Genomic DNA, 12,438 nt, shown 5'->3' with positions numbered 1-12,438 from the left:
AAATTGTTTTGACCCCCTGCAAGTGTCTTAGAGACCCCCAAGGGCTCTGCAGAGTATACTTTGTGAACCATAAGATTATGAACCCTATAAAATAAATATGAAAGTACAGGTGAGCTAGAAAACAAACATGATGTTTCCATAACTAACTACCAGAATTTGTGTACTATTCATCCTAGTAGATATGCCATGATTTATTAAAATTCCTTATATCAGCCACGGCAGACCATCCTGTTGGGAATGCACTTTTGAACCTAGAACCATCAGTCTCTGAGGTAAGCCTCAGAAATTACCGAAGCCAGAATCATACATTTAGGATTGGGTTCTCTGCAACTCAGTTACATGCTGTTGCATCACCTTCCAATCCAGTATAAACATTCTATTTAGAAACAGTTGCTATTGTAGCATCCTTCCTTCACAGTTGCAATTTCTTCTGTGCTGTCAGATGCCAGTGTAAACTATAAAACTGACAAAATAGAACCTTTTAAGACTGGCTGCAGTAGTCTTTAGTGTTCTGCCCAGACTCCACTGACCTTAGAGCTTGCAGTTGTGCTATATTACTGCCTATGTTGAAGTTAACTGCTAACTAATGCTAATTGCTGAAGTTAACCATGGAGAGCTGCAGTCACTTAACATGAGCCTGTTACCAAAATTCTCCCTGACATCATCATAGTTCTTAGGGATATACTGAAATTAGAAATCCTGTCAGGATCCCTTTTTGCAAAAAAGCAATCAGGAAGCTATGTGGCTCTTGGGAACTGGAACCTTCATATTCTGGGCAGCTGGTATAACGTAATTATTGGAATTATGTCATGCTAAGTGTATAACGATCAAAAGGGAAATAAGGTGCCCTTAAATAATTGTCCAGTTCTTAAGTTCTAGGTAAAGAAATAGTGGGATGTTGGGCTAAGCTACATTCACTTTACAATTACCATAAATTCTTACGTGGGCCCATTATCACCTTCAAGGTCCATACAAGTCACTTCGCAAGTTTCAATGCCTTCATTGTTAGGAAAGGGGGGGAACTAAAGAGATGTAGGACCACTGCTGAGAAACTTTAGCCAGTGTGGGTTAGGGAGTGAACATGAAACACAGCATGGGTGGGTTATATCAGTGCTATAAAACCTCAGCTTTAAGGCAAATCCACAAAGTTAGATTTTAAACCCATGATCTATTAATAATATAGGCAGTCATACAAAAACTGAAGGCAGGAAAAACAAACTACAGTTTGCACCTAATGGTAGTACCCCTGACCCCTGATCCTCCAAGGTGGGTAATAGAAGAGCTATTAACACACAAAGGGACCAAACCACACATAGGAAATGCTGTTTCCCACCTCGTAATCAATTTTATTGTGACCTTTGCCTCTCATCTTAAATATTTCTTGTTTCAGCACCCATCTCTTGAACCACCAGGACTATTTATTAACCAAACTTTTTTTTTTTTTTTCAGCCCAAGATAACTGTGTAACCAGGCCGAGTACATGATAGAAGAACACAGGAATGGATTTTCATCTCAAGAATACATAAGTTGGGGGAAGAAACTCAGCTTTTACTGTTAGAATTTGACAGTTTCAAACCCTTGTGGTGGCGGGATGACCATCATCATACAATATTCCACCTAGTAAAGTTTTAGGTGGCCAGTGACCTTGTCAATTAGGTCTACTGGTCCTGGCCCAATCCCTAGAACAGTTCGAGAGCCTGGTGCAATCTGAGTGCGTCCTGCATCTTCGATTAAACTTACAGTCAGCCCCAGAATCTCTGCATGGGTCAATAATTCAACTAGAGTTTTCTCATCAGGAGCTCTGACCACCACTTTGGGCTGGCCACAGTTTTCCCACTGTTTGAGTAATTCAGGGTTTCTCCTTCGAATTTGCTTGTAGGCAGAAACAGCAGCATGAGAGCACTGGGCAGCCACTTTCCCTTTTCCCATCTTTAAGTCACTTCGAACCACAAGAATCATTTTGTACTCCCCACCCTCTCCTAAGATGCTTGCTTCTCTTCCGGTGTCAGTGTCTGTCTCGCTCACCGAGCTCTTGGGGATCATTCTAAAGCGTTCTCGGAGTCTCCAGCCCAGGCACATGCCACAAGCAATGCCGGCAGCCATGCTGAGTGCACCAGGATTAGTCAAATATTCCATAACCAAGGGTTTGGAGAGCATCTGAAAGGAAAAGAAAGTTGTCACTATCTAGCAGTGGAAAGTTACAGGCTTATCAGATAAAACATCCTGACAGTATATAAGCAGCAATATTTTAATTCATCCAGAAAAATGGCAAAATATGTTTTGGATCTTAGGCATGTACTATTTTTTCTCCCCTGTGTACTAGAAAAGGTTCAAGAATACAAGTGAAGCAGTTTAGGTCATTTTGAATCTCAATGTGAGGAGTACATCTCTTTCTTGGATACAACAAAGCTCCGTTCCTCAATTTTTGCTAAGCCTTGTGGAGAAAGGAAATGTTCTGTTTTACCAAGATGCCTAAAGGATCTAGAGAAACCAAGATTAACTCACTCTTTCTGGAATATAGTGAGTGCTTATTTACTGGTGTCTTCGTACTGCATTAATTCTTAATGGGGATGGTACCAAGCCCTCAGAGAAGTTCCTGGTTGTCACAACAACGGGCCTGAAGTGAGGTGCGCTGCTGACATTTACTAGACCTTGGCATGGAATGCTAAAAGCCTTACACGTGAAGATTTGTCCCACTGGACATTACTGTAGATGAAAAACTATTAATGTCTGAGAGCAGAACCCAATTTCATTTTGCATACGAACACGAAGTATTTTTTGCATAGTTTTAACACACTCAATTTACCAGTAGTATGACTATCATATAAATCAAAGGAAGATAATCCTTTATCCTTATTATGTTAGAAATTCCTATTACCCCAGCAAAGCTGTTCATGGTATTTGAATCATCAATAAAGCACTTATATCAGTCTACGTTTGAGGCTGTTGGATTCACGACGCTTCAGTGTATAGGCACAAACAGCCATCAGTTTCTTCTAGTGGAATAAATAGTATCTAAGCATTTATACATTGAAATACATGGGGCCATGATGTTTGTAGAACTTACAAGTGGTGCCCTTGGAATTGTACAGTGCATAATCTGTGTGGCATAGATGGCAGTCCTGGAAATACATATTTTACCATAAAGTTCTTTTTTATTCTCTTTTTTGTTAAAATTAGAACATATTAATGTTTTTGAAATTATATGGTAGGCAAAGTATGCAATGTTATCAAATATTTTAAAATGAGAATATAGGGAATCAAACTTTTTTGAGATGTAATTCACATACTATAAAATTCACCTTTTTAGCATACAATTCAGTGTTTTTTAATATATCTACAATGTTGTACAACCATCACCACTTAGCACAACATTTTCACTGCCCCAAAAAGAAACCCCTACACACATTAGTAGTCCCTTCCCATTTCTCCGTCACCCAGTCTCTGGTAACCACTAATCTACTTTGTCTTTATGGATTTGCCTATTCTGGACATTCATATAAATCAAACCATACAATATGTGGCCTTTTGTTTCAGGCTTCTATCATCCAGCATGATATTTTCAAGGTTCATCCACACTGTAGCATGTATCAATACTTCATTCCTTTTTTTTTTTTTTTAATTTATTTATTTGTTTTTGGCTGTGTTGGCTCTTCGTTTCTGCGCGAGGGCTTCCTCTAGTTGCGGCAAGCGGGGGCCACTCTTCATCGCAGTGCGCGGGCCTTTCACTGTTGCGGCCTCTCGTTGCGGAGCACAGGCTCCAGACGCGCAGCCTCAGTAGTTGTGGCTCACGGGCCCAGTTGCTCTGCAGCATGTGGGACCCTCCCAGACCAGGGCTCGAACCCGTGTCTCCTGCATTGGCAGGCAGATTCTCAACCACTGCGCCACCAAGGAAGCCCTTTCATTCCTTTTTTTACTGATGAATAATATTCCATTGTATGGGTATACCACATATTATTTATCTGTTCATCAGTTGATGGACATCTGGGTTGTTTCTACCTTTTGGCTACTATGAATAATGCTGCTATAAATACAAGTTTTTGTGTGGACATTTGTTTTCATTTGTCTTGGGCTTATACCTAGAAGTCTAACTGCTGGGTCATATAGCAACTCTGTAACTTTGAGGACCTGCCAAACTATTATCTAAAATGGCTATATCATTTTACATTCCTTGCAAGTGACTTTATTTTTTAAAAAACTGTGTGTTGGGCCTGGTAGGGTTGAGAGCGCTTCTCTAGTGCCTTATGACTGAAGTCTCTAATTCAGAAACAAAAAAACCAATGCCTTTGCAAACAGATCTTCATATAAGTCATGCCTGTCTCCAGATCTCAAAGAAGGATTGGGAGGATTATGAGATAAATTGGGCTAACAGACCTTCAGTAATTGTTAGAGAATGATGGAGTACACTTAATATCTGAAGGAAAAGAAAATGACTATAAATTCTTATGTCTCCAAACTATAAAAATATAATTTAACACATTACACTGCTATACTATGTATCTTGCTTTTCTAAGTCAAACGTACAGTTAATAAAAAAGTGAAACAACCCAATATCCCCACATTTGCAATCTCAAATTCAAACCCTGCCCTCCCCAGAACAAAACTAATTTCCCTGAAATTGCTACTTAATGTTATAAAACCTGTATCTCCACTTCCTTGGAGTCCATTAGAATCCTTTACTATTCAGTTACTTTCTGAACACCTACCAAAAAATCTCTGCATTTTATAGTAGTTCATGCATCTCCTTCTCTAGTTGGATCCTGTCTGGAGCTACCTTTTTCTTTTTTTAATGGTTCAATTTCTCCATATCCTCACTAACACTTGTTATTTTCTTTCTTTCTTTCTTCTTTAAAATTTATTTTTTTTTGGCTGGGTTGGGTCTTCATTGCTGCGCACGGGCTTCCTCTAGTTGCGCAAGCAGGGGGCTACTCCTCACTGTGGTGCATAGGCTTCTCATTGCGGTGGCTTCTCTATGTTGTGGAGCATGGGCTCTAGGTGCGTGGGCTTCAGCAGTTGTAGCACACGGGCTCAGTAGTTGTGGCTCGTGGGCTCTAGAGCGCAGGCTCAGTAGCTGTGGTGCACGGGCTTAGGTGCTCCGCGGCGTGTGGGATCTTCCCGGACCAGGGCTTGAACCCGTGTCCCCCGCATTGGCAGGCGGATTCTTAACCACTGCACCACCAGGGAAGTCCCTGGAGCTGCCTTCTTAAATGGCCAACTTTTACAGATACAGAGGCAGGAATACCAGGACAATGTGGTGAGGAACGTATTTCCAGAAGCTGATAGCACTCTGAGACAGCCATTAGTTTTGGGAAAAAACTAATGTGGGGTAGTTGTGGGGCAGAAGCTAGTTTGAGGCGGGGTCAAGAAAGAGAAACAAAGTGAAAGCAAAGCAGAAAGAAAAAGCAACAGATACAAGAGGCTGTGAAGAAAAAAGAAAGGTTTTTTTTTTCCCTCTTAGGATGGAAAGATGAGTATACACAAATGTTGAACATATTTAAATGTTAATGGATGGACCCACAGAAAAGGTAGGTAGATGTTCAAGATAGGGAAAGAATAATTAATAATACAAAGCAGTAGGTGGGAGGCACCTAAGTCCCTGTGAAGAGATTTGGTCTTGGAAAGAAGGGACACCTTTCCCAATGTGACAGGTTTAGATGCAGGTAGGGCTGTGGATTTGGAAGCAGGAAATTGTTTCTTGGAGGGAGTTATTTTGTACAAAAGTCAAAGTTGAGAAGAGGAAGACTGAAATAAAAGTTACAGCAAAACACAGCAGGATTGCAGAGGAACATTGAAAACATGGTTAGGATTAGTAATGATTTTATAACGGTACCATACCTACCAGTTTTGATCTTCTCCAGCAGTACTTAGCAGCCTGAGTATAGGTAAAAATATAGAAGAGATGACTTCATACTTCACAGAGAAAATAGAAGCCAGAAGACTAAAACCACATAATCTCACATAATCTCTGCCTCCAAACATATAAACTAAATCTGCTGCACCTATATTCTTCCTTCATCCTCCCCATCTATGACAGATAGTTGGATTTATCCAAGTTTGAATTCTACTAAGAGTAAGCACCAAGACAAGGGGCATAAGGGAATTTAGGGTGAAGGCAAGAATGTTTGAAATGATAAGCCATGAAATCCACATTCTTATAAAATGATTTAAGGACAGGAAGGTGACAGAGGATATGCACATGCTATTAAGAAAAGGTATGATGGAAGTAAGCTGGAAAGGCAGATGGCTGTGGTTAGAGAGAGATGTGTGGGGTTTTGAGTTTCGAAATGGAACATTATAACGTGATGGAAAGTCCCGAGTGAAGCTACAGAAATAGGTTATCTGAATTATAGTCAGAAGTGTGTCATTAAGCTCATCTGCTTTCTTAATTCTTTTATTTTTATGATATATTGCCTCCTTCCTCCCACAAATATTAACTGGTTCTGCTCTAGGATCTGGGGGAATACAGGAGCACACAAAGGAGAAAAAGTCCCTTCTCTCATGGAGCTTACGTTCTGGTAGTGGTTTAGAGATGACTCAGTCCTAATTTTGAATTTCTTTCATTTTATTTTAAGAAAACTTCATGTTGTCATAGCTCAAAGCTTCAATGGTACTTTGAATGTATTGTGTCATTTGATCCACATAACTGTAAGAAGTTAGCATTAATTCTATATATTGAAAATGAGGAAACTGAGGCAAAGAGAAGTTAAAAAAAACCCAAACGTTTGCTGACTTCCTATGTACCAGACACATACCTTGTGAGACTAGGAATACGGTGAACGATACAGGCCACTGCCAGTTGTTCAGAGATGAGTGGAGAAGACAAATAATTACATGGCTGGTAAATGTTATGAAAAGACATTAGGGAGAACTTCCTTGGTGGTCCAGTGGTTAAGAATCTGCCTTCCAGGACTTCCCTGGTGGTGCAGTGGTTAAGAATCTGCCTGCCAATGCAGGGGACATGGGTTCGATCCCTGGTCCGGGAAGATCCTACATGCCAAGGAGCAACTATGCCCGTGTGCCACAACTACTGAGCCTGTGCTCTAGAGCCCTTGAGCCACAGCTCCTGAGCCCACGCACCACAACCACTGAAGCCCATGCACCTAGAGCCCGTGCTCCACAACAAGAGAAGCCACCACAATGAGAAGCCTGCGCATTGCAACAGAGAGGAGCCCCTGCTCACCGCAACTAGAGAAAGCTGGCGTGCAGCAACGAAGACCCAACGCAGCCAAAAAACAAAAAAACAAAAAAAAAGAGTCTGCCTTCTAATGCAGGGGACACAGGGTCGATACTTGGTTGGGGAACTAAGATCCCACGTGCTGTGGGGCAACTAAGCCTGCGTGCTGCAACTACTGAGCCCACATGCCGCAACTACAGAGCTTACGTGCTCTGGAGCCCACATACTATAACTAGGGAGCCTGTGAGCTGCAACTACTGAGCCCTCGTGCCACAACTAGAGAGCCCGTGCATAACAACTACAGAGAAGCTTGTGTGCTGCAACGAAGAACCTGCGCACTGCAATGAAAGATCCCACGTGCCACAACTAAGACCTGACACAGCCATAAATAAATAAATACATACATAAATACATTTTTTTTTAAAAAAAGGTGTTGGGGAGTACATAAAGTGCTTTAGCTCAGTGTAGGAGGTCAGGGAAGGCCTCATCGAAGAAATATTTAAAATGCAACAAAGGATCAGTAAGAAGATAGAAGGATGGAAGATCATTTCAGGCAGAAAGAACACCAAGTGGGCAGGCCAGAGGAGAGAAATACAATATGTCAAATGACCTGAAAGCAGTCCAGACTGCTGGAAGATGGAGAGAAAGAGCTGCAGAGAACAAAGTGAGAAAGAAGGGCAGATCACAGAAGGCCTTGTAAGCCACGTTAGATGGTTTGGAATTTACCCTAAGGGCAATGAGAAGCTGCTGCAGGGAAATGATTTTTGTTTTCTAAGAGATCACCTGGGACTTCAGTATAAAGAATGAATTAGAAGCTGGTAAGAACAGATACAGGGGATTGATCAGGAGGCTGCTATAATGTAATCATAATAACAGTTAATAATTGCTAAATTAGGTTTTATATTAGGTGTACATTAGGTATTGACACTCTACATGAATTGTCTCCTTCAATGTTCCCAACAGTCCTTTAAGGTAAATACAGATTATCCCCATTTTTTCAGATGTGAAAATTGGGGTACAGAGAATATAAGTAGCTCACCCAAGTTCACAAAGCTAGTAAATGGTAGCCTGACTCCAGAGCCTGTGTTCTTAACACTACTCTGTTGCCTTTCCCAGTAGTCTAGATGAGATGACAGTCACTCAGAGAAGAGTAGTGACAATGGGAAAGGAAAGAAGTGGCTGAGGCACACCTGTATGATTTGGTTACTCACTGGAAGTCTGATGATAAAGGGAGAAGTTTAGAATGACACCTAGATTTGAACAAATGGAGATTGGAAGTATACTATTTACTGATGAAGGGATTCTGGTGAAAGAGAAGGTTTGAAAGTAAAAGATACTAAAATCAGTTTTAGATATATTACGTCTGGTTTGACCAAAAGACATCCTGGTTGAGATGTCCAGGAAAAAAAAAAGAAGATATATCATTTAAGAGGTCAGAAGATAAGCTTAGGCTAGAAATACATATTTAAAAGAAATTAATATATAAGTGAGATTACTGAAGTGATGAAAGTGGGTAAGGCCACTGGGTCAAGTATATCGAGGGAAGAAATGGCTAAACAGAACCCTGAGGAAACAAGCATTTAGGGATAAAAGGAGAATGACAAGGAATGACCATCATAAATGGTTAAGTCATCAGCACCTAGTTTCAGTCCTCTTTCACTGGTATGCCTAAAATGGTGACAGGGCTGTACTGACATGGAACTTTAAGGCTCTAGATGCCTTTGCAGCCATAAAAAAAGAAAATAAAATTTAATTCTTACTAGAACCCACATTATCTCATAATGCATCTATCATTTAGTTACTACATGATGCTTACATATCAGCAGGACTTCTCTCTGATAATCTAACAACCAGACTACAAATAGAACAAATATTCAATTATATATATATATAAATATATATAACTATACACACACACACACACACACACACACACTCACTCACAAACTTCTATGTCAAGAATTAGAAGGATTCTCTGCATCAATTTCTAGGTTGCAAAATAACCAAATATCCCACATACCAGACTCGGGTACTATCTGGAGAAAGGAACTACACATGAGTATATGTTGAACATACTCGTCTAAAAGGTCATGATGGAAAGTTTCTCATTTTCTCAGCTTTATTTAAAAACAGATATACCAGTAAGAGTCATCATAAACAGAAAGCAGAAAAAGTTCCAGAAATGACCAAGCTTGTTTATCACTTCTGTCCCATGTCTTATGAGGTCTCAAATTCTAAAATGTTGAAATTAATACTAGCATCTCTATTCTTTACGATGTTCTAATTTCCTATCAGCCTGATCAGATCAACATCTAACTCCTGTAAAAAGTGTTTCAGCCTGTCCCCTTTTCTGCATATCTATTATAAACATGTATCAATAAACCCAGTGCTTGAGACTAAGGTAAAAATAACTATCTTAGTCTCATAGACAATCCCGGGCAATGACGGCACTGCCAAAAGAACATGTCCTATAAAACCCTCCTCTTGGTGCCTTCTAATTTCTCAGCCAGATTAAACCTCTTTCACCAATGCTCATGAGTCCATTACCTTCTGAGGCATGCTACCCCCATTTATCCTATTCCACTGGCTATTGCTCCTTGGCCTTTTCCAACCTAAAAATCCTTCCTCTTTGACCCTTAAACCACTGCCTCACTTTTCCTCTTCCCTTCATCTCTAAACTTCTTCAGTTACCTGTCTCCCTTCCCCACTCAACTGAAACTGCTAAGGAATCAGACACTAGTTAATTGCCAAACGCAGCTGCCTCTTTTCAGGCCTCATCTTGAGTTTTCTGCACCACTCACTGACAACTTTTCTTTAAGCTTTCTTCCCTTGAATTCTTTAACCCAACGTTCACCCTATTATCATCCTATCTTTCTGATACCTTTCTTCCAGTCTCTTTTTCTGGTTGTATGTCCTCTGTTGTCTCCTGCTGTATGTATTATCCAAGCTTACACATTTGGGCCTCTTTTCAGTCTGTACCTACGTTGTCCTATACAGCAACCATTAGCCAAACGTAGTCATTTAAACTTAAATTAAAACTAAATAAAAATTCAGTTCTTCAGTTACATTTAACCATATTTCAAGTGCTCAACAGCTCAACAGCTTAAAAGTGGCTAGGTGCCACTCTATGAGTTAGCGAGATATGGAACATTTCCATGACTGCAGAAAGTTCTATTGGACAGTGCTGGTTTATATACTCTCTTTCCATTCAATCAATTAATCAATCAATATTTACTGAGGGCCTATCGTGCACAGTTCTGGACCCTGGAGAAGTGCACTGAACAATCTCGTAGGAGGAGACAGACAATAAATAGTTTGTGAAATGAAGAATCTCACTCATTCCTGAATTAACAAATGCTGAGGATTCCTAGAGCGTCTCCCTGGGCACCACACTTGAACTTCCAACTTCTGCTAGATTTTACCACTTAGATGTCTATGAAGTGGTCTAAACTGTGTCCTACACTGAACTCAGTATCTTCCCTTCCCTCTCAAACTTCCTGTAATCTTTCCATATTTGGTTCACTTGTGCCCTAGTTCATCCTAGTCCATCTGCCATTATAATTAATTGTACTTCTAAAGCACAAATCTGATCCTGTAATTTCTCTGCTCGAAAATCACTGGATAAAAGCCTAAGGAATAAGGAAACCAAGTCCCCCTAAAACTGAGTCCCTTACCGAGTTTATGATTAATCTCTCTATCCAAAACTTTATCCCTTTTCTTGTCCGCGGTGACCTCAACCCTGCACTAACTGAATACTAACCAACCAGAGTTGATGACTAAAATTGTTGTCAATAACACTGTCAATACACTAAAACTGCTGTTGTAGATATCATCTACCACTCAGGTTGTTTCTCCAGGGCAAGATGAGCTAACAGACCTCGAGCCATAGACCACCTGGCCAGAGAATCATAAACCAGAGACATCCTGACTCCTGAAACCACAATTAAGGAAAGTCACAGAAATGTTACAAGATGATTAATTCCAGCCTCTTTGTTCTTCCCCTTTAAAAAAACCCCTAACTCAAACACCAAGTTGGAGTGGATTTGAAGCTTGTCTCCCACGCCCTTGCTTGGGACCCTGCAATAAAGACTGTGCTTTCTTTCACCACAACCCGGTGTTAGTACCCTTTGGGTACCCGTTTGCTACCCGTTGGGTGAGTGGACCCAAGTTCGGTGGGGTAACAATAAAACATAAATCCCTTTGCAGGAATTCAAAGAACTACTCAATTTGGTTTCAACCTACTTTATCCTCCTCTCCTGCTACACAGTGTACTATTCAGCCACACCAAATGACTAGGTATTTTCAAGCAGCAATCTCTCCCTGAAATAATTTTCTCCAATTAAACACACAAAAAATCCTCTTCACCCATGAAGGTGTAGTTCAAACCAAACCTGTCTCTTAAGTCTTTACCATCCCCCAGTCAGTCTTAATTATTTACTTTCCAGAGCCGCTGTAACAATAACACATAACCACTGTAGAGCATAATTCTCAACGTCTAGTACAGTGCCTGGGATTGTTAACGTATTAAATACTCCTTTAGACATTATGTCTGTGTGACACAGGGAGGCAATTTTTCGATCATATTCTTGGAGGCCTTTTCTTTCCTCGTAGGACTCAACAACTTGCTACGCTGTGGGTACTCAATAAATACTCAGCAGAGTGTGAGGCCTGCTCGGTATTTTCTCACATTCGGAGCGAATCCATCAATGCTGCCTCAATGGAGGCGTTGCCTGGGAACTAGAAATTCTGGGTCCTTCCCCTCCCCAGCAGCTTGGTCCTTTCTTCCAAAAGACGACTGGCCGAACCGGAACAGTGGCTCCAGCGGCCACTGGGCGGAAGAGTTTACGAAGAAGAAGATGAAAGGGTAAGGGGGTGGTTATAAAATTAGATGGGAAGAAACATTCCAATTGGAGACAAAATGAAGAACATCCCCCTACCTGTGAGAGGCTGACCTACCTAGAAAACCTCTCCTCCAACTCAGCTGCGGCTTTGCGTTCTTCACTTCTGGGTAACGAACTCCCTTCTCTCGCGCGAGTTACCCCTTCCGGGGTTCCTTGACAACAAGTTCCGGATCAAGAACAGCGAAGAGAACAGTCATTCTTCCTCTCGCCCCTCCCACAAGTCCCTAACCCACACTCGAAATGAAATCCCGCGACTGTCAGCTGAGGGGGCCGAAAGGAGCGGGGAACGTTTTTCTTCTGGAGGCGGTCTCCCGGAGGGGAAACGGACCGGAAGTGACGTGAGCTAGTTCCGGTTGGCCGGAG

General features: G+C 41.1%; 1 protein-coding gene across 1 annotated transcript; it reads right to left on the bottom strand.

The window, feature by feature from the left end:
• Positions 1-1,523: 1,523 nt before the first annotated feature.
• Positions 1,524-12,362, bottom strand: PTRH2 (peptidyl-tRNA hydrolase 2). Its single transcript, XM_065897571.1, has 2 exons — positions 12,131-12,362; positions 1,524-2,157 (listed from the first exon to the last, which is right to left on the bottom strand). Exon 2 carries the CDS (start codon positions 2,155-2,157, stop codon positions 1,618-1,620), a length of 540 nt encoding a protein of 179 aa, XP_065753643.1. The 5' UTR covers positions 12,131-12,362; the 3' UTR covers positions 1,524-1,617.
• Between the last annotated feature and the right edge of the window lie 76 nt (positions 12,363-12,438).

Source organism: Phocoena phocoena, chromosome 19 (genome assembly GCF_963924675.1).
Source record: "Phocoena phocoena chromosome 19, mPhoPho1.1, whole genome shotgun sequence".
In the NCBI taxonomy this organism is placed as follows: domain Eukaryota; kingdom Metazoa; phylum Chordata; class Mammalia; order Artiodactyla; family Phocoenidae; genus Phocoena; species Phocoena phocoena.
The sequence above is the reverse complement of the archived record's forward strand: the minus strand, read 5'-3'. Positions and strand labels throughout refer to the sequence as shown.